The sequence below is a fragment of the Sander lucioperca genome, chromosome 7 (assembly GCF_008315115.2).
Source record: "Sander lucioperca isolate FBNREF2018 chromosome 7, SLUC_FBN_1.2, whole genome shotgun sequence".
Taxonomy (NCBI): Eukaryota; Metazoa; Chordata; class Actinopteri; order Perciformes; family Percidae; genus Sander; species Sander lucioperca.
In genome coordinates, this window is record NC_050179.1 from 19,323,493 (window position 1) to 19,347,512 (window position 24,020).

The 24,020-nt window shown below is 40.5% G+C and overlaps 1 protein-coding gene across 8 annotated transcripts in view; it reads left to right on the forward strand.

The window, feature by feature from the left end:
- Window positions 1-24,020, forward strand: part of LOC116046821 (transcription factor SOX-6-like) — a 114,140-nt gene that overhangs the window by 57,667 nt on the left and 32,453 nt on the right. For all 8 annotated transcript variants that reach the window (XM_031295255.2, XM_031295256.2, XM_031295250.2 and 5 more), the window contains 3 exons: window positions 1,668-1,757; window positions 12,362-12,534; window positions 14,535-14,603. In XM_031295255.2, the coding sequence (XP_031151115.1) occupies window positions 1,668-1,757; window positions 12,362-12,534; window positions 14,535-14,603 (332 nt within the window). The remainder of the gene's footprint in view (window positions 1-1,667; window positions 1,758-12,361; window positions 12,535-14,534; window positions 14,604-24,020) is intronic.

Sequence of the window (24,020 nt, forward strand, 5' to 3'; positions counted from 1 at the left end):
GCATGTTTTCCACACAGTGCCCAAGAATGTGTCCTTTTTGTGTGTGTGTGTGTGTGTGTGGGGGGGGGGGTTCTTTTTGACTTCCTTGGTGACTGAGGCTTCGGCATGAGGCCCTGCGTGACCGTGACACCATCTGTGGCGCATCCGCTGGCACGAAAACCAGATTATACACACAAACCCTGGGCTGTTTAAGGAGTGTGTGGACATGTACAGTATGTACAAGGAAGCAGTTTCACATGCAGACACACTCACACAGGTATTGTTTGTTGGAAACATTATTATTACTCACGACCCAGCGGAATTTTGTCATTGTTATCATTTTATGTGACTGTTATTACTGACATACTGTGGAAATCTAAGCAGAATTTTTTAAACAGATGGGTATTTTAATGATAATATGGTCGCTGTCGGGTGAAAATGTTATATGTCCAAAAGCGTTTTTCAGGAAATGAAAAATGAAAGCTAATTTGACAACATTTTATCGAGCTATTTACTTGAGACGAAGTCAGACAAAATCGTCTCGTTGCTGTTTAAATATCTGTAAAATCCACAGACAGAGGGTGACCAATAGCATTGATTTATGAAAAAAAAATTAAAATGACAAAATATGGAGACACAAGGTTTCAGCCTGACAGCAATGACATCATAATGCATCATATATTATAAACTGATATATATATATTTTTTATGTAATATCTTAATTTGCAAAGTAACTGGTAGCTAAACTGTAGCTGTCAAATAAATGTAGTGGAGCTAAAACTACAATATTTCCATAAAAGTAACATGAAACTGAAAGAATTCAGTTAAGTAACAACACTGTACTTGAGTAAATATACTTAGTTACATTCCCCCACTGATACCTGACAGCATCCATCCTTCACTTTGTACATTTCTGTCTTTCTTTCATGGGAAAGTCACACCCAAACACTCATGCTTGCACATGTGCAGATATCTTTCTCTTGGTTTGTCTCTCTCTCTCTCTCTCTCTGCTATCCGCCTGATGAAGAATTAAAAAGTTCACAAGTAAAGTTGACAGCAGGACACCAATTGAACAAGTGAGACCTTATTAATCTTATGGGACCACGTGTCTCTGATGTCGATTATCCTGAGGCTATGAGACACACTGTGAGAGAGAGGACAGCCACAAATAAGACCAGAACAATGCAGACATTCTCAACTGCTCAGCTGGATGGCTGCTGCATGTTTTTTATTTTTTATTTTTTGAAATGATTCCTTGTCCTCCTCCTTTCTTTTTTTTTTTTTTTTAACAATTCATAGAGATGGGTACTTTTCCCTCTGTCTCTTCTTTTTGCTTCTTTTCTTTTCCTGGTATGTCCGAATCAGAATCAGAAAAGGTTTTTAAGTAACCCTTACAAGGATTTTGCCTTGGTGGATGGTGCATACAAAAACATAAACATATTAAAAGGAAACAAACATCACAGTTTATGTTTGTGGGCAACCCTACATTTCCTCAGGCTTCTTTAGTGAACTTACCAAACGGTTTGATCTAATCAGGTGGTACATGCATTGTTTTTACAACCCAGAACTTTTGTGCCTTTTTTGGTTTTTTGGTCATCTTTCGCTATGAAATTCTTATTGAGTCTGTGTGTGGTAAGCTGTTTAACAAACATCAAAAGTGAAGGTGATTATTTTCTGTCTTTTTGTAGAACCGACTTGTATGGAGAGGCTTCTCTCCAAAGATTGGAAGGAGCACGTTGACCGCCTGAACGCCAACGAACTGCTGGGGGAAGTCAGAGGTAAGAGCGTCCACACTGAGGCCTGCATCCACACGTACAACCACAACTGAATCTTTATTCACTTTCACACCCGCAAACAGTGAGATGCCAAGGTTTACCGGATGCAGACAAACTCTCTTTGGGTGGCGCAACAATACATGCTCTACGTGAGCTGTTAGAGGGAAGAGGAGGTGTGTAAGAAAAAGAAAGAGCAAGAAAGAAAAAAAATCCTTTTTCTTTTTCTTCATTACAATAAGTTATACATTTCTGAAACCTGCTGATCCTGCGTGATCTGAGGAATGTTCTTATAAAACAAGCAAATGGTATGTGCACAAGAAAAGGACACCATTTTGCAAAAAAAGAAATTGAAGGGTAAGAAACTGTCAAACATGCTGTAATTCTCTCCTCCATGTGTATACTTTAAGCGTGTTTCTGCATATGAGAGCAAAAGAGTAAGTGGTCAGCAGGCCTACCTGTCGAGCAGTAAAGGCCAGTTTAGACAGTACACGTTATAATTGTAACTTTGATTAAAGGGTGCGTATGAAAGGAGAGGCTGCACATTCATGAAGCTATAAATCGCACCAAGGCAAAGGTATTCTTGACCTGCTCTGGTATTCAAAAGTGAAAATAGCAGCATTGTGGGGGTGTCCTATGCTAAAAAACATTCAGCTGCTGCAGCGGGAGGGAAAGCAAAGGAGGCATTTTTAACGATTTGACCACAAATGATCATATTTCCTGTCTTATGCTCTTCATTTCTGATTATATATTTTGAATAAGAATTGGATCAAAATGTCCCGTGATGCTCACTAGCTAGTAAGTGATAGAAATGTCTGTTTGATATCCCTCTAACCTTACTGCTTGGACTGAAATGTCACGTCCATGTTTTTGCAACCAGATTTATAAGTCAGCCAAGTACAGAGAACGAGAATTGCTTAAATTCTGAAGTGTTACAGCATTGTCTTCAATGATTTGCACCCACCAATTGAATAAAGGAGAAAGAATAGATGCTGGTATAAAACGGGTAACTTTGGAGAACTGATACATTTACATAGAGGAATTTCCGTGCACTGAGCTACAGCCAATTGTGTTTGTGTGCCGTAAGAGTAGTCGCTAACGGCTCCGCGGTCGAGCTCCTCTCAGTGAGAGAAACCGTTTGGGATCGACGCCTGTTGAAATGGCAAGCATTTCCTCTGTGGAGAGTGGAAAAAAGGGATGACAGAGAGCCTTCTACAGCAGAACAGCACCGACATTGACTTTCACAACAGGGTAGAGATCTGACTCTCTCTCCCTCTCTCTCTCTCTCTCTCTCTCTCTCTCTCTCTCTCTCTCTCTCTCTCTCTTTCTCTCCTTCTCTCTCTCATTCTCTCTCTCTCTTCATATTTACACCATCCATCTGCAAGCACACACACACACACACACACACACACACACACACACACACACACACAATTTATACATAGAAACTACATGTATATAATCATACTTAAACACCTTTCACATTACTTGCTGTCTGTTACCTGATCACTCATCTAGAGACAGCCTGCATTAGGATGCCAGATAGATGCAGAAAAAAAGTTTTGTAAGAGGCTATTAAACTATTAAGTTGAAAATCCACTTCATAAGACTTCTTTTTGCTTGAAAGTCACTCATATAATTTCCACTTGACTGTCTTCTCTTTACTGAGAAGATCAAGTGCTAGCTCACTCTTCCCACCAAACTTTACTTTCTTTTTCTGTTATATTTCTATGTATTTTAAATGAAGACATGGACTTTAAGATAAAAAAGCCCTCTTTTTGGGTTATACTGTGAACTGAAAATGAGAACCAAATTGAATAATCTGTTCATGGTCATCCAGTATTTGACTTTTTTGTTTGTTTTGTGGTTCATTTGTGGAGCATTATCTCACTTTTCATAGCTCACATTTTGAATCGTTCATTTCCCCCACTAACAGACATCCTGTTATTTGTTCCCTCTCTGAAAACGTTCTCCTTTTTCAAATCAGGGTTCACTCAGATCATCACCATAGTAGAACTTGGAAAAAGCAACCAAAGGCAACCAAAGACAAACGCTGCTTTAAAAGAGGAAAAATGTTATTAAGGGCCCTTGCTGCCCTCAGGTTAGCCCCTCAGGCAGTACGCTGCACAGGGAGTGGCAGACCAGAACTCCACCTGTGGTCTGTATGTCTAACTTTACAAGCAGTATGTCTTAGTATCTTAACACACCAGTTTTACGGGTGAAGCATGTGTGGAGGCAACCCTGTATCCTAGGAGTTAAGTTTAATTTGCAACAGCAAATATGTGTTGAGGGAAACAAAATGCCTGCTGGATTACATTTTCTACTGACATAATGAGAAAATGTTAATTCATGTAAAAATATAATACTATTATACTATTATTCGGGAGATTAGGATACAAAACAGGTAACTGTATTCCATTAAAGTTGCAGAAAAAAAGACATAATCAGATTACTGCTACATTTAGTAAAAATGGGGATTATTAGCAAGATTTACAAATGTAAAATACATTTTACAAATAAAGAATGATATACTACCATGCGCACACATTAAAACACTTCACAAGTCTCACACAACGGCACTCTGTGAGTGAAACTATAGCTAACAGTTGCCAATTCATTGGCCTCTAGCGTGAAAAAAAACATCGCTATTATTTTTTGTATTTAAAGCAGGAAAGGGGAACAACATGACCGTCAGTGCAGGTCATGCTCGTACTTGGTATTGAGGTAATCCAAACGATACTTTAATATTGTGATACTTTGTGATTAGGTTTGCTGACTACATTTTTCACAGATAATTAGTAATTGTAGTATAGAACATTGACACTTGGTTAAGATTAGGGAAAGATCATGGTCTGGTTTAATACAGAAAATTCTTTAATCTAATCTAGTACAGAACAAGTATCTGCAGTCAATCAAAAAAATGTTATTAACATTTAGCTAAACCCATGATCTTTTCCTAATCTTTACCAAAATGCTTTTGTTGCCTAAACCTAAACACAGTGTCACAGTCCTGCACTTTGTATGTCCACCAGTGGAACAGTGTGACACCATTAGCAGGACCGTATATAGTCTGTGTGCTTGAACGTACATCGTACATCGTTCCCGTTCCCGTTCACAAGACATACAAAACAGGGACCCACTAAACAGAGAACTTTTAACTGACAATATTAATAGCTAACATTTAAGGATCATATTTGAATGGCTAGTAAGATGCAAGATACAATTTTATTATGGTAAATCATAGCGTCATGCATCTTTTATCCAATGCATGACATTCAATGTTGCTGATAGTTAAAAGTTCGAATGACATTACTTATTCTTTAACTTGTGTGTAAGAAAACTCTGGTATGATCTCAGAGGTCCAGTGGAGGCAACCAGAACCAAGACAGCAGCATGCTTGTCCTATACAGTACATAAAGTTGGAATGTGCAGTATATCAATTTCTTGTGTGTTAGTTGAAGACACTAATAAAATGCGTAAATATAGCACTAAACCAGTAAATGCATGCACATAAAGGATCACACACACACACACACACACACACACACACACACACACACACACACACACAGATGTCTCTGTTCCTCCAGCTGCGTTCTGACCAAAGAAATGCTGATTGAATTCAAGCGTCTGAGTCTTTTATTTCTGAATCCCTGTCTAGCTGACCTAAATACTCAAACACAACTGTTGATCTGTGTCTCGTATTTGTTCAGTCGCAGTTATTTTCAGGGTAAAGAAAACTGATGACCTCTTCTTTCTTTTAACTCGGAACGTTCAGTAGCGCTCACGAATGCAATTCAACATGCTTGTAATGTATAGCATATATAAGTTGTTGATTTTTTTTTAAATCTTGACTTATGCAGGGAAGGTTTGTAAGTATTTAAACTACAATGTGCCTCACTGCACACAACTGGGAATGTGCCCAGAATGACTTCACTCTTTACTGCAACCCACTGTGTGGTGAGCTGGAAAAGAAAACTAGTACATCAGCTAGCGTTTTGCAAATATTGTCAAGAGAATACATAATTAAAAGAGTACCAGCAACTCTAGGAAATCATGAAAGTTCATGGCTGCTTCTTATCTTATATGCATTTACATGTTCATGAATTCATTTAATCCTTTCGGGTGGAGACATATGAGGGTAGGTTGCAGCAATATGGCAGTGATGCATCTACTGATACAAAAAAAAAAGATAAACTAACTGAAATAAAACAGGAAGAGCTGTATTAAATTGTATTTTAAAAACCATTTCCATTAGCTAATATTAGCAAAACCTTCCAAATCAGCAAATACAAATGATGAAAACTTCCACACACTTATCTCCACTTCAAACTTTGTTACCAAAAACTTAGATAACATATTATGTGTTTACAATAGAGATAAGTGTGCAGATGTTTTGATTCATTTTCCAGCAGCTATTACTGTCACGCCCCTTGATGAAAGTTTTCCACCGCAGACAAGCATGCAACTTTTTAACACATTTGGGCATTATTGAATGTCTTGCTTTTACTTTTTATTTCTTTTTTTTCATTTTCATTTTTTTTTTTTTTTTTTACATACAAAGTCAAAAAGCAACAGATGGATATAAAGTGTCTGATTATACTGTCAGATGCAGAAGCTGGCACATCTGGCAGCAATAGTCACACTGACATTCAAGAGTCATCTTACCCATTGCAACTTTTTATTTTCGTACATATGCTACTGACTTTATGGAGAAGTAAGCTGCAGTAAACCTGAATGTGTGCAGATTAGATGTGATATCTTTGTACCCAGCTGCCCCGGGTAGATCACGACACTCACTTGTTTTGTCGTGTTCAAAATGTAGTGACCGTGTTTGTCTTGGGGCCTGTGGGCTGATGGGAAGTCAAGTGTCAGAGTGTTTGTTGTGTGGTGACACTGAGGTGAAGGTTTAGTCACATAATGTAATAAACAATATCGTTGCTGTCCGAAGAAAAAACATGGATCTCCAAATTGGGCCAGTTTTAATTTTTCAGATCAACTTAAAGTAGAAATCCGGCGCAAAATGAACCTAGGGGTTAATAACACATGTGTACCGAGTCAGCCGTTCTCTGGGATATGTTTTCATGCTAATGGAATGTGACCAGTTTTAGCGCAAACCGCTAATTAGCTTATAAAGTTAGTCGTCGGGGCACAGGTGAAGTAAAAAAGAAATCGCTATTTCTATACCACTAAGAAGGCTCAAAATAGCACCACACTTCCATGGTAGCATAATGAGGGTCCCTACATGTAAACCGAAGCATTGAGAACGTTGTAAGTGTACAGATAGTTTATTAAAAAGATAGTTTATAAAGACAGTACCGTTCACTATACAGGCAGGCGCCATCTTGGGAAAACAGTCACGACCAGTCGAACGACGAACGCTGTGCTTGAGCTATGTTACTGGTTACTGGTTGCACAGCGTTCGTCATTCGACTGATCGTTTTCCCAAGCTGGCGCCTGCCTGTATAGTGAACGGTACAGTCTTTATAAACTATCTTTTTAATAAACTGTCAAACTGTCAAATTCTACTACATCTTAAGTCAAATAGTCATGTATTGTGACAAACTTTTTTCTCAAAATCATGAAAAGCAGGCATTTTGGAGATACATGATTTTCATTTGCAGAAGCACAGGTAAAACTAAAGAGAAATAAAAAAAGAAGTAAAATGCAATCAATTAAAATGAATGCAACAAAATACAAATGTAGAGTTTATAAAAACTACACAACGTCCAATTTTATACATGCATGGGTTGGTGGGAGGGTTAGGACAAATCTGGAATACTGACATTGACATTTATTTGCATTTTCTTAGTACATACTCTACTGTAGCAATGCTCTTTTATTACTTTGTGATACTACTAAAATGTGTTACAATATAACAAAAAGCTGGATTTGAGTGCCATGACTCCAAACATTGTTTAGCCAGTAACAACTAACAAACACCTCATGCGGTAGTAACAGCTTTGGCATCATGCTTCAGTTTTGGTTCAGAGACAGATCATCTGAACAGAGTGTGAAAACACTTTATGGCTTTGTGTTTTGGCTAGTGCCTTCAGCAGGTGTCGGGAATAATCCTGATGGATGGAATACGGAAAAGGTCTGAGATGATTATTGGTGCCAGAAGCGTTGAAGGAACGCAAGACGTCGCGCTTGGAATGCACAACCCGTAATCCACAAGGATGAATCATGGAGCTGTAACATGCAGTTGTTGCGATTACACAATATAGGATTTATTTCACTGCAAGGAATGTAGGGGAATAGGAATAAATGTGTGTGTATTTGTGTGTTTGTTTGTGTGTGTGTGTGTGTGTGTGTGTGTGTGTGTGTGCACGTGCGTGCGTGTGCATGCGTGCGTGCGTGTGTGCGTGCGTGCGTGCGTGCATGTGTTGGTGTGTGTGTTAAGACATGACAGCATTATAAAGTTTCCATCAGTGTTGCAAGACTAAATTGGTCAAAGAAACTTAGGGAGGGGTGAAGAAGGGAGGATTAGAGTGACAATAAGAGCAGAGAGGACGAGAGAGGAGGTGATGAAGGGAGGAGAAGGAGGGAGATGGCAGAGAGGTGATTGAGAGAGCTGGTGAGAAGAGGGGGGGGGGGGGGGGAAAAAGACAGATGAGCAGGTAAAGAGAGCAGAGGAGATGGGTCGTATGGGGGAGGTGATGAGAACAGGAAGAGGAGAAGAGAGAAAAACAGAGAGAAAACTAGAGAGGCAAATAGTATAAAGAAACCAAAGGAAAGGAAAGAAGAGAGGTGACGAGAGGAAAACAAAGAGAAGAAACAAGAAGCAAGTGATGAGAGGATAGGAGGAATCATGAGAGGAGAGGAGAGAAAAGAAGAGGACTAAAGGAGTAACCAAAAGAGAGGAGACAAGACAAGAAGAGAAAGCAGAGAGGAGAGGAGAGGAGAGGAGAGGAGAGGAGAGGAGAGGAGAGGAGAGGTTTTCAAAGTCCCTTTATTGGACCAAAAAAAAACAAGACAAAGAAAAAAAACAAAATAAAACAAAAACAAAATAAAAAAAAAGGGGACAAAAAGGAAGAGGGAGATGGAGAGGAGAGGAGAGGAGAGGAGAGTGAATCTGGACTTGGAAGTAAAGTTACTGATGGGGAGGTCGTTAGGGGAAAACCAAATGAAGAAAGAATGAAAGCATTTTAAAAGAGAGACAAGAAGAGGAGAATGTTGCCTTTGATACAGGGTGCTGAGGGGTAATTTATGTGTGTGTGTGTGGGGGGGGGGGGGCAGTCTGGGGTACAATAGGGGCCTGACAACACTACAATAGAGACTCTGTTAGTATGCAGGTAGTGTTGGGGCCACCCCTGCAGTCTCTCTACGTGGCCCCAGGGCAAGACCTTACACACACACACACACACACACACACACACACGCACACACACACACGCACACACACGCACACACACACACACACACACACACACACACACACACACACACACACACACACACACACACGCACACACACACGCACACACACACACACACACACACACACACACACACACACACACACACACACACACACACACACAAACAAGATGAACCGGCATGTGTGTTTGAACCCATTCATACAATAAAGAAAACACATACTGTCACAGAAAAGGAAGAACTTGTCGTCATGTTGGTCATGAGTGATATGCATTCACTAAACAAGAATAATCACGCAAACACATATAACAACAATAGCTCTAGGGTCAGGCAGTGTTGTGCTTCCTATAGTGTAGTTGGACTAAATTCCCCAGAGTGCTTAAGGGATGTTGTTAGAGAAATGTTTTAACCTTCCTTTACTCAACATGAATTCAACGTAAAATGAGTTTTGAGAGTGTGCAGACATTTGTGGCTGAAATGTACCCCTCCACCTGCTGGTACTGCAAAAACAACATGGCTTTGTGTCTAGGCCCTGATTGGCTAGTTATATGGTTGAAATGCAACACAGACAAAAATAATTTGACGTGGTTTTATTTTCCAGTCACAAGCAGAAAGGCTTTTAAAGACTTAGTAAGCTTTTAAACGCTGTGCTGATTGTCATCAGTTGTTCATGCTACACAATCATTGGCTTATTCACCAGCTGCGTGGCTAGCAGTTGACTAGTCACATCCAATCAGAATAATGCAGGTACACAGTGTGGCTACTATATAACCGCTGTTACCCTGCTGATACGCTCACGCCACATTGTGTTCTGCTGCAGCTCCCTCTATTATCCCTCCCTCCCATCATCCACCTTTTATGCATTTTTTGGTATTGTTAATTTAACTAAGATGTAGTATTCATAGATGTTTTTAATTAATCTTCTAGTATAACCCTTGTTGCTAATCAGATTCTTTGAGAGCTCTCTCAAAGTGCAAAGCTTTTTTTGTGCCAAATCTGTCACTTAGCTATAAATGATAAATTCCCTGACATCTCTGACAGATGAACTTTTCTTTCTTATTTCAATTAGTAAGCAGTAGTTACAAATGTCTGTACGTAAAGGAAGAGATGCGCTAGTCCTCCCAACTTGCAGAGACCCCAGGCTTGACTCACGGGTTCATTGGTGGGAAGCCGGTGAGGGGTCATCTTCGTGTCGCTGTATTAGCAACTCTCTTGGGAGATAGTGTGAACCTCCAGGTGTTAGTTCATCCCAGTGAAGCTCTTTGCAGATGACACCCTCCCAAAGCTAACAGTAGAGTTAGCAGTTACAAGAACTTTAGTGCGGAAGGAATTGAGCACATAAAAATTGGTAGAAAATAGGGGGGAAGGTTTTTAAAATGAGTTAAGACATAGGTAGTATGGAGGGAGTTTCAAATTTGACATAGAAAATAACTGCACAGTATGCAGTTACAGTATGAATACTTTGCAGTTACAGTGATAGTGAAATTATGTGAGATCCTGATGAAAAAGTATATTGACTAAAACCTCCCAAGAATGTCTACATCATAAACCTGACAAAGGCCTGTGACAGCTACTTATTTTCAACGGTTTACTCAAAGTGATTTTATTGTTCTTATGTGCAGACACTAAGTGATAAAAACTGATAGCATGTAGAGACAAGACGGAAGATAATAAGTAGGAAGATGTAAGCCAGATGAGTTATGGGAATTTGTGGATGGGTTTTTTCTATCTAGTTCTTGTTGGCCAAACACATTTGATTTGTTTGTTTTTAGGTTGTTGGAGGAATTTGTTGAAGTTGCTTTGGTTTGGATACTTAAAGCCAAAAAAGAAAACTTGTTTCAGTCATAGCTCTCTTCAGGAAGTAGCATGTTGAACACACAAAGATTTTTTTATGGCCTTTAATTGAGAGGATAGCTCGAAGAAGGGGCGATTCCAGGATCAGACCTTTAGGGGGGCTCAGCCCATAATGAGAATGTGACACGCATACAGTGCCTTGCAAAAGTGTTAACCCCCCCTGTTAAATCAGTAAATTCATTAGCCGATAATCTCTGAGCTAGCTACTGAACAAGAACGTTTTACACTATTAACACTATGATGGAACTAAACCTGACCTTACATTTCAATTTGGGTTCTAATCTGCGCCATGAAATTACCAACTTCTTCTCTGGGGACTACCAAGGTTAAACTTTCCACCACACTGCTGCTCTCTTCTGACAGATTAGATAGAGATTCAGCAAAAGGCGGGAGTCTGGCACAACCACCTCCGATTGGCCAAAACTACGTTTCTGTTGACGCTTTTTCTTGACGGGGTTACTACTGCTGTACACAGGGAACATACTACTGCTACTGCTGTACACAGGGAACATACTACTACTACTACTGCTGTACACAGGGAACATACTACTGCTACTGCTGTACACAGGGAACATACTACTACTACTACTGCTGTACACAGGGAACATACTACCACTGCTGGGTTACAGGTGCATAGCAGGATATTAAACCTGTTTCAAGCCCTTTGAACCTGCGGGTCGGATTCGAACCTGGGCCGCTGCCAAGGGCTCAGCCTACATGGGGCGCACTCTACTGGGGGAGCTAGAGGTCGGGGGGTCACGCCCCCCCTGTCCCCAGTGGAAATTACGGCAGGTTGTTATGGTGACAACACACATCAGGACCGTAAAGTGTGTCACACTCACTAGCTTGAGAACTCCGTTTGGGCCTACCGTGCACACTAAGCCGGCGTTATCCTTTTGTCTGTCTCTTGTTGAAGCAATTAAATCCAGCAATCCTCAATTCCTTTTTAGCAGCAAGACAATAGACATTGCACAAAAAGAAGCCTCTCCATGCTTCGTACTACTCAACCACTCGTTTTTTGCTCAGTGAGTCTGTGACTTGCTGCAAGTTGATGTATACGGAACATTAAGCAGAAGTTAGCCTGCTATAAGTCATAGTTCTTTGCAATGGTAACGGTAAGCATTAAAATGGCCACCGCTCTGACTGTCCTGCTATGTTGATACGTTCTACTCTCATTCTATTTCTATGGTTACAACCATTCTCTAGCCAATGAGCATCACAGGAAATTACACATCTATCTCTGGCTATAGACCATCATCTTCTACCACTAACTATTTACTGTATCATGTATCTTTTCTTTTAAACAAACATCCAATGTGAACAGACCTTTCCTTTTTTCGACACTAAATTATAACCCCTTTCTTAAACCTGTCCAGGTACACCAGAGTCGCTGGAGGAGAAGGAGCACCAACTTTCCACTATGATTGGTCAGCTGATCAGTCTGAGGGAGCAGCTCCTCTCGGCCCACGATGAGCAGAAAAAGATGGCCGCCTCACAGCTGGAGAAGCAGAGACAACAGATGGAGCTGGCCAGGCAGCAGCAGGAGCAGGTAGGGTGGGTCTGGATGTGTTGTGGGGAGCGTGGTGTTGTTGGTGTTACTGTAATAGTTCATAATTCCCTCAGTCCTTTGAGGTATTATAACATTTTAGTCACTAACTTGATTGCTGAGATGTGGGGATGAAGAACATGTGCACTCAGACGATCGGTTGAATAAACATCTGCCAAATTTATTTAGAAAAAAAGAATCCCTTCATTGCAATGCCTTCTTAGGACCTGAAAAGTGATGTTCCCTTTTTTTGTAAATTGTTTAGGCCTATAAAGGTTAAAGAAAGGCTTGTTAAAGAAACATCATTTTGTGAACCAGCATTTACCTATTTTCTACACATTTTGTAACCCCTTAGTTTTGTCCCACTACCTCCATTGGTTTAGCTGGACGGTTCAAATATCATCATAACTGAAAGTAATGACAGCCAAAACTTTCACGATAAGTTGTCAAGTAAAAAAAATTATAAAATAAAATTAAATATTCTTAGAATGTGTGTTTTTGTGTGTGTTTGTTATATTTTTGTGTGTGGCTTCAAACGCTGTCGAAAAAGTTACAGATGCTGATGCACGTCTTCAGGTGTCAGACATAGAAAAATGAATGTGTGACAGAGAAAGAGAGAGAGAGCCTAAGCAAAGAGGTGTTTAGGTGAGCTGCTCTTTGTTTTCGCTGTTTGCCGACACGTTACTGTAGTTCGACACACGACAGGCTCTGTTTGGACAAGTCCACATCTCCCATCACAACACATTCCACCTTTCACAGCTTTACAAAGGAGCGGGGAAGATGGCGAGAGTGAAAAGAAAGACAGATTCCAATTTCAGCCAGTCATTTGGCTGTTGAGACTTGATAGGATAATGCCCTACAGACAAACCCTGAGAAATCTGCCTTTAATGAAATATGACATGTGTGCAAATGGGGCGCCGCCTCCCATTCAGCAGCCTGTAATTACATTTCAGAATAAATATACTAAACGACTCCTCAAGAAAAAAGAGCGCTAGTTGCTTTACTTTTTTGACACAGAATGGGCGGGATCAAATAGTTGACATGCTGCCCCTTTAAGGATTTTAACCTCACGCGACTGGCCGGTCCCAGCTGCCCCTCACTCGATGAGACTCGTCCCCGTAACATTTGACTTCAGATGTTTTTTATTAGACAATCTTACATCAAAACAACAGAGGAAGATGAGCGTTGATGGGTGTGTGGGGGGTTCCAGAGGCATGCTGGGTGTTGCTGGTTGGCCTAGTAAACATGTCAATCTCACAGATTCAGTGTCAGTTAAGAGATTTGTTCAGAAACTCTCCACTCTGAAAAAAAAAATCTTGATCTTGAGTGCAGCACGGCCATTGACCTGCAGCACCAAACGTCAGACTCATTTTTCAGTGTTGTTGAATCTTTTTGCTATTTTTTTTTTAATATAGCTCACATGCATTCTCTTCTGGTATTTCTCACTCTCCCACTCGATATTAAAACTCATTGTTTGCATTTTACCAATTTTTACCACAAAATGACCCAGTAGGATGGTTTCTTGCAACAATCATATGCTGTTCACCATATGGAGTTTTATTCCTATCTTTATTCAAAAGCACATTCTTTACATTTGAGAGCATTTCCCATTGATTTTATGTTCAGATTTTGGAATAATTTCCAAAATCTGAATATAAAGTCGATGATACATGCTTTCAAATTGAAAGAATCCTCTCTCCATACTCCATAAACATCATTGATGTGGTAAATAAAACAACGTAATGGGGATACACACAGAATTACTTCTGTGTGCATGCACCCTTTCTTAAAATAATCCGATTTTTCACCCAGGTGTTTTATTTTTATTTTTTATTGATATAGTAAAGCAGATGTTCTCCCATTAAAGAAAGGAAACACAAACATTTGGCAGATTTTCAAAGCAAAACAAAACTTCATCGTATTCTTCATCTTCTCAGAATTATGGAAGAAATTATAGTTTCATTAAAATGTTCTCTCTGTCTTTTGTGTGTGTGTGCGCCCAGATTGCCAGACAACAGCAGCAGCTCCTGCAGCAGCAGCACAAGATAAATATTCTCCAACAACAGATCCAGGTTAGTTCTCAACTACCAACTCTCTCTCTCACACACACACACACACACACACACACACACACACACACACACACACACACACACACACACACACACACACCCCTTGTTTCTTCCCCATCGTCTCTTGTTTTCTGTGTCCATCTTTGGACGCTGTTAATGTCTCCTCTTTTGTCCTCCGCCTGGATGATCTAAATATCCATTTTCCTCCTGTTCCAATATTATTGAGTCATGTGTGATTGGAAAATAACAATAACGTGAGAGGTTGTGACCTTTTCTTTTGTTTTGCCTGCTATTGAGAGGTACGACAGTTGCACCAAGTCAGCCTTGCATTTATACGGAGGCATGCAGACACACACACACACACACACACACACACACACACACACACACACACACACACGGTGACCCAGTAATTGCCCTGGTTATGGTCAGATCATTTACTGTTGCATTGATCAGTCAGCGATCGATATCCCAACGTCCTCTAGGCTTCCTCCTACTCTCTCTTTCTCCGGTTGTCTATTTATCAACATATGTTTCCTCTCTTCACCCCGACATGCACTCCTCTCTCTGTCTGTTTCAATCAGATGTTTTATGTTCCTCTCAGCTCACGTTATGCCTCTGCTTTTTCTTGTACCGTGTACATACTGCAGCTTTCATAAATCGAGCCCATAACAATGAATTGCAAAAAAAAAAGAATGCAGAAAACATGCAGATAAAATATATCACTTGCTGTTTAATTCACACTTCTTATTTATCCCGGATTCTATTTGTTTCCTTTTCTTCTTCCCTCTATCATTCCTACATCTGTTACATCGTGCCACCTGATGCACTGAGACTTATGATCTGTGTGCACTGTAGGCTACCGTGTATACATACAAACTCAGAAATTCCCACCAGGTGCGAGCTAAATTCTGGTAAATTTGCGCACTGCGGCTGATAGCCATGTGGGAAGTTAACCAGCTTGTATTTCATTTTTTTTAAGTGGTTGGATTGCTGCTGAATTAAATCGGCTTGTGAGAAAATCTCAATCTACTTTCCGCTGTGACTGGTTTAGTCCTGTCCCGTACTCCTTTTACCCCCCATTGGTCCTGAGCTTTGGATCTCCCTGTGCTCCGGAGGTGTGATCTAGTTAACGAGAGCCTGTTTTTTATTCTCTCTTCTTTTTCTTTTTTTTTTATTACGAGTCCCCACCCCTGGATCTTAATGAAGCTCGGATCGGACTTCATTAGGCCTCCGAGCCCCAGGGGAGAGCGAGACCATAAAAACCAGCTCCTACTCTGATCGTCTTCCACGCTGTGAAGCATGGATACTGTGTCATGTTTGGTTTTGAGGATGAAGGACATGCAAAAAGTAGCTCTTGAGAGCAGCATGTTGAACTTTAAAAGCATCTGCTGTAAATTCAGGTGAAACATACTCCACATATTCCAATCTGTTTTTCCACACTTATTTTCTATGTTGAATTTAAATCAAAATGGCCAGAATTACTTAAATCAGCTGTTTAGTGAAGGCACAGAAATGAATGCACAAAAGAGACCAAAACAAATAATTTGTTTTCATTGAAAAGTTGCTAAATTATATGCATCACAGCTGGGTGTGCAGCAACGTCTCGTTATTTTTAAAACAATGGCATTTCTTGGTGAACAAACCCAGTTTAGTAAGAAGCATATGGTCTATCTACTGTACAGAGGTTTACAATTATTATGGCTAAGCTCCAAGGCTTATTCACTGGAGTATGGGCTGTTTACACTGTGTCGGATGTGTGTTGGCTTTAAACACACAGGCAGCGCTGCACTGGTCTGTTTCCACTTATCAAATCCAGACCTGAGCTCCTCTCAGGCCAATACTCTGAGGAGCTGACCAAATGCTACTGTTTCAGCTGAAAAGAATAGGCCTTAGTGTGGTAAAGCCACTTTTTAGAGGTGCCGGTTGTTGTTTATATCTTAATTTGAAAAACTAAATGTTGTCCAGATGGACAAACTAAGAACCCAAAAAATGTTTTTGCTAGATAAGTGGAACAGTTGCAACTCCTTGATGTGTTCAGCGTACACATGCCAGCTGTTGCATCATCACGGCAAATAAAGTTAATCGACTTTCAGTGATTCATTAGCATAAATTGTATGACTTATTATAAAGTCTTATCTGTTTCTGATTTATGAACGGAGACAATAAAATCCCAGTGGGGAGCTGTTTTCAGCCCATTTTTCCAGTTCTGCCTCTCATTGTTCCTTCTTTCTCCTTTTTACGTGGATGGTGTCAGTGTGTTTGTCAGTATGGTGCGATGTTGTAGAATAGGGTGGGGGGGGAGAGATGCTGTAGTTCAAAGTAACCCAGGTTTCCTGTCATGTGGTTTTAAATAGTGTGGAGAGTCAGCGGGGGATGTCCACGGGTTAAAGAAACACTTCCGAAGGCCCCATTCTGATAGATATGGTTACACACACACACACACACACACACACACACACACACACACACACACACACACACATCCAGACACGCATGCACACCCAAACATGTAAAGAAACACACTGAACAGCTGATATTTATACATAAAATGTACATACATGCATGCAAGCTCACACACATATATGTACTTACACATAAACAGGCATCTGATATTAACTTAAAGTACAGTCAGCTGATATTACTGCATAAACGCACACATGGACAGTTCATATACATTTCCCTGATCACATACACACAAAAACACACATAGACACGTGCAAAAACACACACATATAGGCACACACATACTTACACGCAGGGGTGGTGGGCCCTTTGTGTGCCGTAGGCAGAGTGGCCCAGCCCAGCCTGGTGGCTGACAGGCATGTGTCTTTGTTAAGTCAGTTCCTATAATGGCTCTCATATGTGGCCCATTTCCTTCGGGCCCACAAAGGCACAGGCCCTAACCGCACCGCCCAGGCCCTAGCTAACAGGCTAATTAATGACTGCAAAGCCGCACTCCTCCTTCTCCTCCTCCTCCCTCTCTCTGTTCTTCGTTTATAACTCCTCTGTCTCCTCCTTTGCCTGCCCTCCTCCTCTTCTGTCTTTGAGTTCTTGTTGTTTTACGATTGTTTTTACTTTTTAATTTATTTTGTATTATCTTCTACCGCGGATGATGTAGTCAGCAGCCTGTTCCATATGTAGAATATGCTGTCCCCTGTTGAAACACCATTAGCCCATATATTATTGGTGTTTACATTGGGACTAATTAAGGTACAGATATGGTTTTAACCAACATTCATACTCTTAAGTTTTTGACGCAGAATTTACAGTGCGTGACAGTGAAATTAGTTTCAAATGCAGTCATTTATAGTCAAGAAAAATCTGACGTTTATTTTTGAGTCATAATACAAGACAGAAGGAAAGACTTTACAGAGAGAAACATACTGTAAAGTTTTTACAGTACAGTCCTTCTTTCATCACTGTTAGTCTTCTTATCAATAAAGCACTGCCGTATTGTGAGGTTGTGAATAGTCTGGGTTAATACAAACAGGCACAAACACAATAATCCCCACACACACACACACACACACACACACACACACACACATATGCATAAGAACTAATGGAGCAGGCAAATGGCAGTTAGAAAGACAGGCAGCACCTACGTCAGCATATACAGCTTCAGACACAATGACTCGGAAAGCCATGGAAGGCCCATAACGTCGATTGGACTCACCAGCTATGGAGAATGGCTAACTTTTGACTTTACAATGGCTCTCACTCCAGTGTATTAACCTGTGTGCTATGGAAAAATGCTATAAGCATACAGTAATCCTGTGTGCTTCACCTAAAATCACTTCTTCATTGTGCTCACATGGGAGTAGCGAGATAGTGGAAGAACAAACAATGTAATTATGTGTAGGTATATTGTGTTCTTATAGCTAGATTGAACAAAATCTGACAACTATGGGGCAAAGGGACAACAAACTAAAAGAGCTCAGACTTGGTTTACCATTAGCTTATCAAGTTGCTATGGCTAACATGTTATGCTATAGTTTGTGTTTAACCCCTGAGAAAAAAAAAAGTGTCTTTAAAAAGCTAGATGCTTTCTTCAGTAGCTGCTTGTTTAAAGCAACACTATGTAACTTTTAACTGCAGCTGTAGTTCCAATGAGACAACCTGTAGGGGGACCGAAGCGGGAAAAGTTGCATAGTGTTGCTTAAACATGAATTCATCTTTCTGCTGTTTCAAGCTAAGCAGGTAGCCTTGTTTGAGCTTGTTTGCCGAAAACAGCTGCCTACAGTTTTATATAAGAGCAGTGATACTTGACTATACAGTATACGCTGGCTGGAGAACCAAAACAATGAACCAAAAATGACTGGAAGCAGCAAGAAAGTGGCAAAAAACCAGCTACCACACAAGTACGACCAACTGTTGAAGAGCTTCACAGTTGGCCGTACTTGTGTTTTCAATTTAAACTGAATCAATATCATATTGCTCATTGGAGAATTAGTTTAAATACATATTGTAGTAGACAATAGCAGTTGATTTAGAGAGAAAGAGAGAATTATTCAGAACAACAAAAAATTTAAAGAACCAGTTGGATTTTGCAGGCCTCCATCGTGCCAAATCGTGCATCCAGAGGTCACTCCTTCTCAAACACATTGATATACAGCCACACCACATACATACTCATTGCCCTCTAACCCTGCTGGCCGTACACAAGAGGACCATTAATTCTGAGTGTGTGTCTGCATGTGTACACATGTTCCCTGTGCCTAGGTGTGTATGTCGATGTGTCTGGTGGGCAGTTAGAGGAAGGGGGCCTTGTGTTTTCTTAGGGGCTGAGCAGAGCGGGGGCCCCCGCAGCACCACCTTCCCCAGTCCATTCATCCAGCACCCTCCCTCCTCCCCCCCTCCCCTTGGTAAAAGAAGATCTTTGTGTGTTTGCGCTAGTGAAGCAGCCCCAGTCAGTCCCACTGTTCCCAAAGGAATACAATGAATGGGAGCATTTTGTCCCACTCTATAACTTCCACCCCCCCCTCCCCATCCCCCTACTTCTCTCTTCTTCTTCTTTTTTTTTTTTTTTTTTTTAGCTACTCGGACAGACAGACTCGTTTTTATTCTTCATTCTCTTTTCTCCGTGTCACAAGACGTGGGACAGCTTGTGTCTGGGTGTGTGCATGGGAAAAGTACCCTGAACTTTCAATGTGTGTGTGTGTGTGTGTGTGTGTCTGTATGTTTCTGTGTGTGTGTGTGTGTGTGTGTGTGTGTGTGTGTGTGTGTGTGTGTGTGTGTGTGATGAGGGCCTCCCAAGCTATCAGGCTTTTTGGAGTGTGACCTAAACAACCATGTCTGAAAAACCGGTCAGGTGATGAACACATGTAACTGCACGCTTACCAAACAATGCTAACGTGTGTTAGTACACACATACATAAGCACACACACACACACACACACACACACACACACACACACACACACACAACCTAATTGTAACCTTGACCCTAAAACCAAGTCTTAAGCCTCAAACAGCACTTTGATTAAGTGAAGAACAAAATATCGGAAAAGTCCTCACAAGGTCTAAAACTCTTGTTGGTCCTCATAAATATACAAGACCAAGACCACACATACACAAGCTGTACACACTCTTTTCTTCCTCAGTTGACTGCATACATTTTTTTTGAGCCACACTTTTTTTAAAGTCAAATCATTTGAGTTCACTAAATATTTCCCCTCCAAAGAAGTAAACTTTAAATTTGTTCTCACAAGGACAGAATATAAACACACAAACACAGGACCGGTCCTCTCAGCAGTTATGGTCATAATGGATATGTTTGCAGTTGCATGATTTACTGTATGTTCAACTTAAGTGTAACATATCTAATGCATCACTTTATGTAGTGCTTACAAAATAAGAGCAGTACTTTAGATGGGCATTTGCACATAATAAAAAAACCTTTTTTGTTGGCTTTTTCAAATATTTAACAATGATGATGATGATGATGATGTTTCCTTAACCAGGTAGTTTTAGTTAACCATGCTGTACTTTCCAAGAGAGGATATTGAAGGAATAAAATGAAAGAGATGTTGAAGCTGAACATTTAAATTGGTTTGCCACTGAGCGTAATCGTGGTATTTTCTAGAAATCATCTGATATTGAAGTTCTGTCTTGTGAGTGGGTTGCATACTAGTTATTTTTATGATCCATCTATTTCTTTTTTTTGATTAGCTGTTTTATCTATCGAATGTCAAAAAAAACTGTGGAGGAAAAAGCCCATCACAAGTCCCCAGAGCCCAAAATAACAGCTTTAAGTTAATTGTATTGTCTTACCAACAGTCCAAAACACTAAGATATTCAATAAACAATTATTTAAAACAGTGGAAAGCAGTAAATCATCACATATGTAAAGCTGGAACTAGCAGCTTTATGCTTGCTAAATGCTTTACACGAATAATCGATTGTCAAATTGCTTGGCGATTAATTTTCTGTTCTTCTTCTTCTGATCTTTTCATTGATGGACTTCAGCAAACAAATGCAAGTCAAGGATGGTCCTGTTCATCTCTCTCTCTCTCTCTCTCTCTCTCTCTCTCTCTATTTAGTCATGCTCTTTGAACCTCCCTACCACAAACCCTTCCACCCTCTCTCACACACTCCATATACATCCCAGAGGACGGTCATCTAATTCAACCACGTAACCCTGCAGTACAAATGCAAAGAAATACTGAACCACACAACATGCTGACGCTGTAAATTTAGGCTCAAATGATGAACTGTCCCAGGAGGACAGTGGGAGGGGTCAGGGTGGTTAATGAATTGGTAGTAAAGGAGACAAATGGAGGTCGATGGCATTGAATGGTGGTAAGGAAAGAAATGGAGAGAGAAAGAGAGGTGTCAACAAACGTTCATCTGAAATAGAAACACATTAAAGAAAAAGAAGAAACAACAGCAGAGAACGACAAGACAAGGTTGAAAAGGAGATGTGAAATGAGAAGAAAGGGTTAAGAGAGAATAGGAGAGAAGTAGAAACAGGAGTACGAAATGGATAACGACAGACAGAAAGACAGACAGAGAGAAAGACAAGAAAAGGAGACATGAGAGGGAAAGAGACAAACAATTTTACAAGACAGAAAAAAATTAAGGAACGCAGAGATGGAAGGGAAGAGAATGAGACAGTCTAACGAGATATAGAGAAGCCAAGATAATAGTGTGGTTAGCTGAAAATTGATGAAATACAGAGGAGGAAGTAAGAGGGTGAATCTTAACTCATCTAAAAATAAATTCAGTGGAAAGCACAAAAAAGGGAAAGAGGAAGCTATAGAGAAGAAGAAAAAGGGAGACTGTCAAGAATAGAAACAATAAAAAACATTCAGAAGTGATGAGAGACTGAGAGAAACAAAAATTATTCTCAAATGAAGAAACATAGAAGAGAAAAGAGGAGGCAAATCAAATCAAGAAAACATGCTACAGATTTAGAGAAAATGGGAGAAAAGAGGTGGACAGTTGCAGTTGTACGTACAGTTGTAAAACTGGCATTAAATAATTTTTTTTCTGTACAGCTAATCCACAAAGACATTGAGATACAGCAACACAAATGCATTTTTTAACAAAGAATGTCCCCAAAGATTGCCCTCCCCAAAATGTCATTCCTTTTGCTTATATATTTTCAGCAAGCATAGAAATATGACATACAAGCTAGGATCAAAAACAAGTAATCCAAATAGGCCTATTATGGCGTTTTTTCCATTACATGGTACCTGCTCGACTCGACTCTACTCGCCTTTTTTGGTTTTCCATTACGAAAAAAAGTACCTGGTACCTGCTAACAGGTACTTTTTTTAGTATCTCCTGCGTCCAGGTTCCAAGTGAGCTGAGCCGATACCAAAAGGTGACGTGAAAACTACTGATTGGTCGGAGAGAATCGTCACTAATCACTGCGTCATCATTGCTAGCGACATACATAGACAGTATATAAAATGGACCAACAGATCCCGTTGCTCTGGACAGAGACCAGTGAAGGATATTAGAAGCACTTTTCCGTTGAGCGCTGAGCGTTACTGCGCAGCCTCCAACTGAGAGAGATGACGTAGATGTGACGTGAGCAACCTGTCTGAAAGTTGTAAGTCTTCTGGTAGCTGTGCCAAGACAAATCTCAATCATTCCCAATCTTGCAGAGACGGAGAGCGTAGGTATATGTAAGGAGATAACATAGACACAGGCTAATTATTGCTAACTAAAATGCTAGTTGACATTAGTAATTAAACTTAAACAGCTAATGTAAGTCGAAACTGCCTGCGAGCTTCTCCTGTACTATACGGTAATTCCTCTACTATGCAACAGTAAGTTGCGTGGTTATGACACAATCGTGGTTATGACACAATCGTTTTACAAAAACGTCTGCTACGGAGCCATAACGTGAGGTACAAGGTAGTGGAGCCTTTTATGCATTGTTGTGTTTCTTTAGAAATAAACAACGGACAAATAAAGTCTTTAAACGCTTCAGATGTAAAGTTATTCCCTGTCAAAGTGACGTCAAAATGAATGGCAGTCAATGGAATGCTAATGGCGGGTGAGTGCTTGTTAGCATCAAAATGGCGCCATAGGAGCTACGGGTTGTTGACAGACGCTTACCCCCTTGGCGACAGACGGGGGTGTCCTGAACAAACCCGCCATTTTTAAATAGTTTAGCCAGCGGCTGCCTCCAGCTTCTTCTGAAACTAAATTTTCTTCTGGCTATGGCAACAGCCACATGCTGAGAATCAAAAACAACACACCTACGACATTCTGCGTGTGTGTCGTGTTAGGTCACGGCAGTGTCGCTATGACGACCAGCCACGCTCGCCTCAGGCATGAGGCGGTACTAATCTGCAATGGAAAATGGAGGACGGGGCACCGTGGCCGAGTCGAGTCGAGCCGAGTAGAGTCGAGCAGGTACCTTGTAATGGAAAAACGCCATTAGTCAATCCTTTTGTTTCAAATAGTTTGAAAACACCTAATTTGCATTTCATTTTAATGCCTTTAACATGTGTGAAGATCTGCAAAATGTAATGAGCGAGAAGAAGAAAACAGGAAGCAAAGCAAAACGGAGAGACAGACAGAGAGAAAGACGAAAGAGACAAACAATTTACGAGACAGAAAAATGTAAAAAAAAAGTATGAGATAAAGGGAGAGATGGAAGGGAAGAGAGTGAGACAGTGCAGTGGTTAAGTACAGCCAGCCCTAATAGATTCCCGCAGGCTCATCTTTGATATGCTCTCCTCGGTTCGAGCCCTCAGAGCCTTAACTCAGTCGAACCCACAGTTTTTAAGAGTCTTTCAAGCCGACATGAAAGGCAGCTGTTAGCCTCTCTGTTGTTTTAAAGGCATTTTGTTTCACATTTTTACACTTGTCTCTCAAGAATGTGCGTCTTTATTTGTTGTTTGGTCTCCGTTCTTTAACTCTTGTCTCTTTAACCCTGCTGAGCATTTCATCCT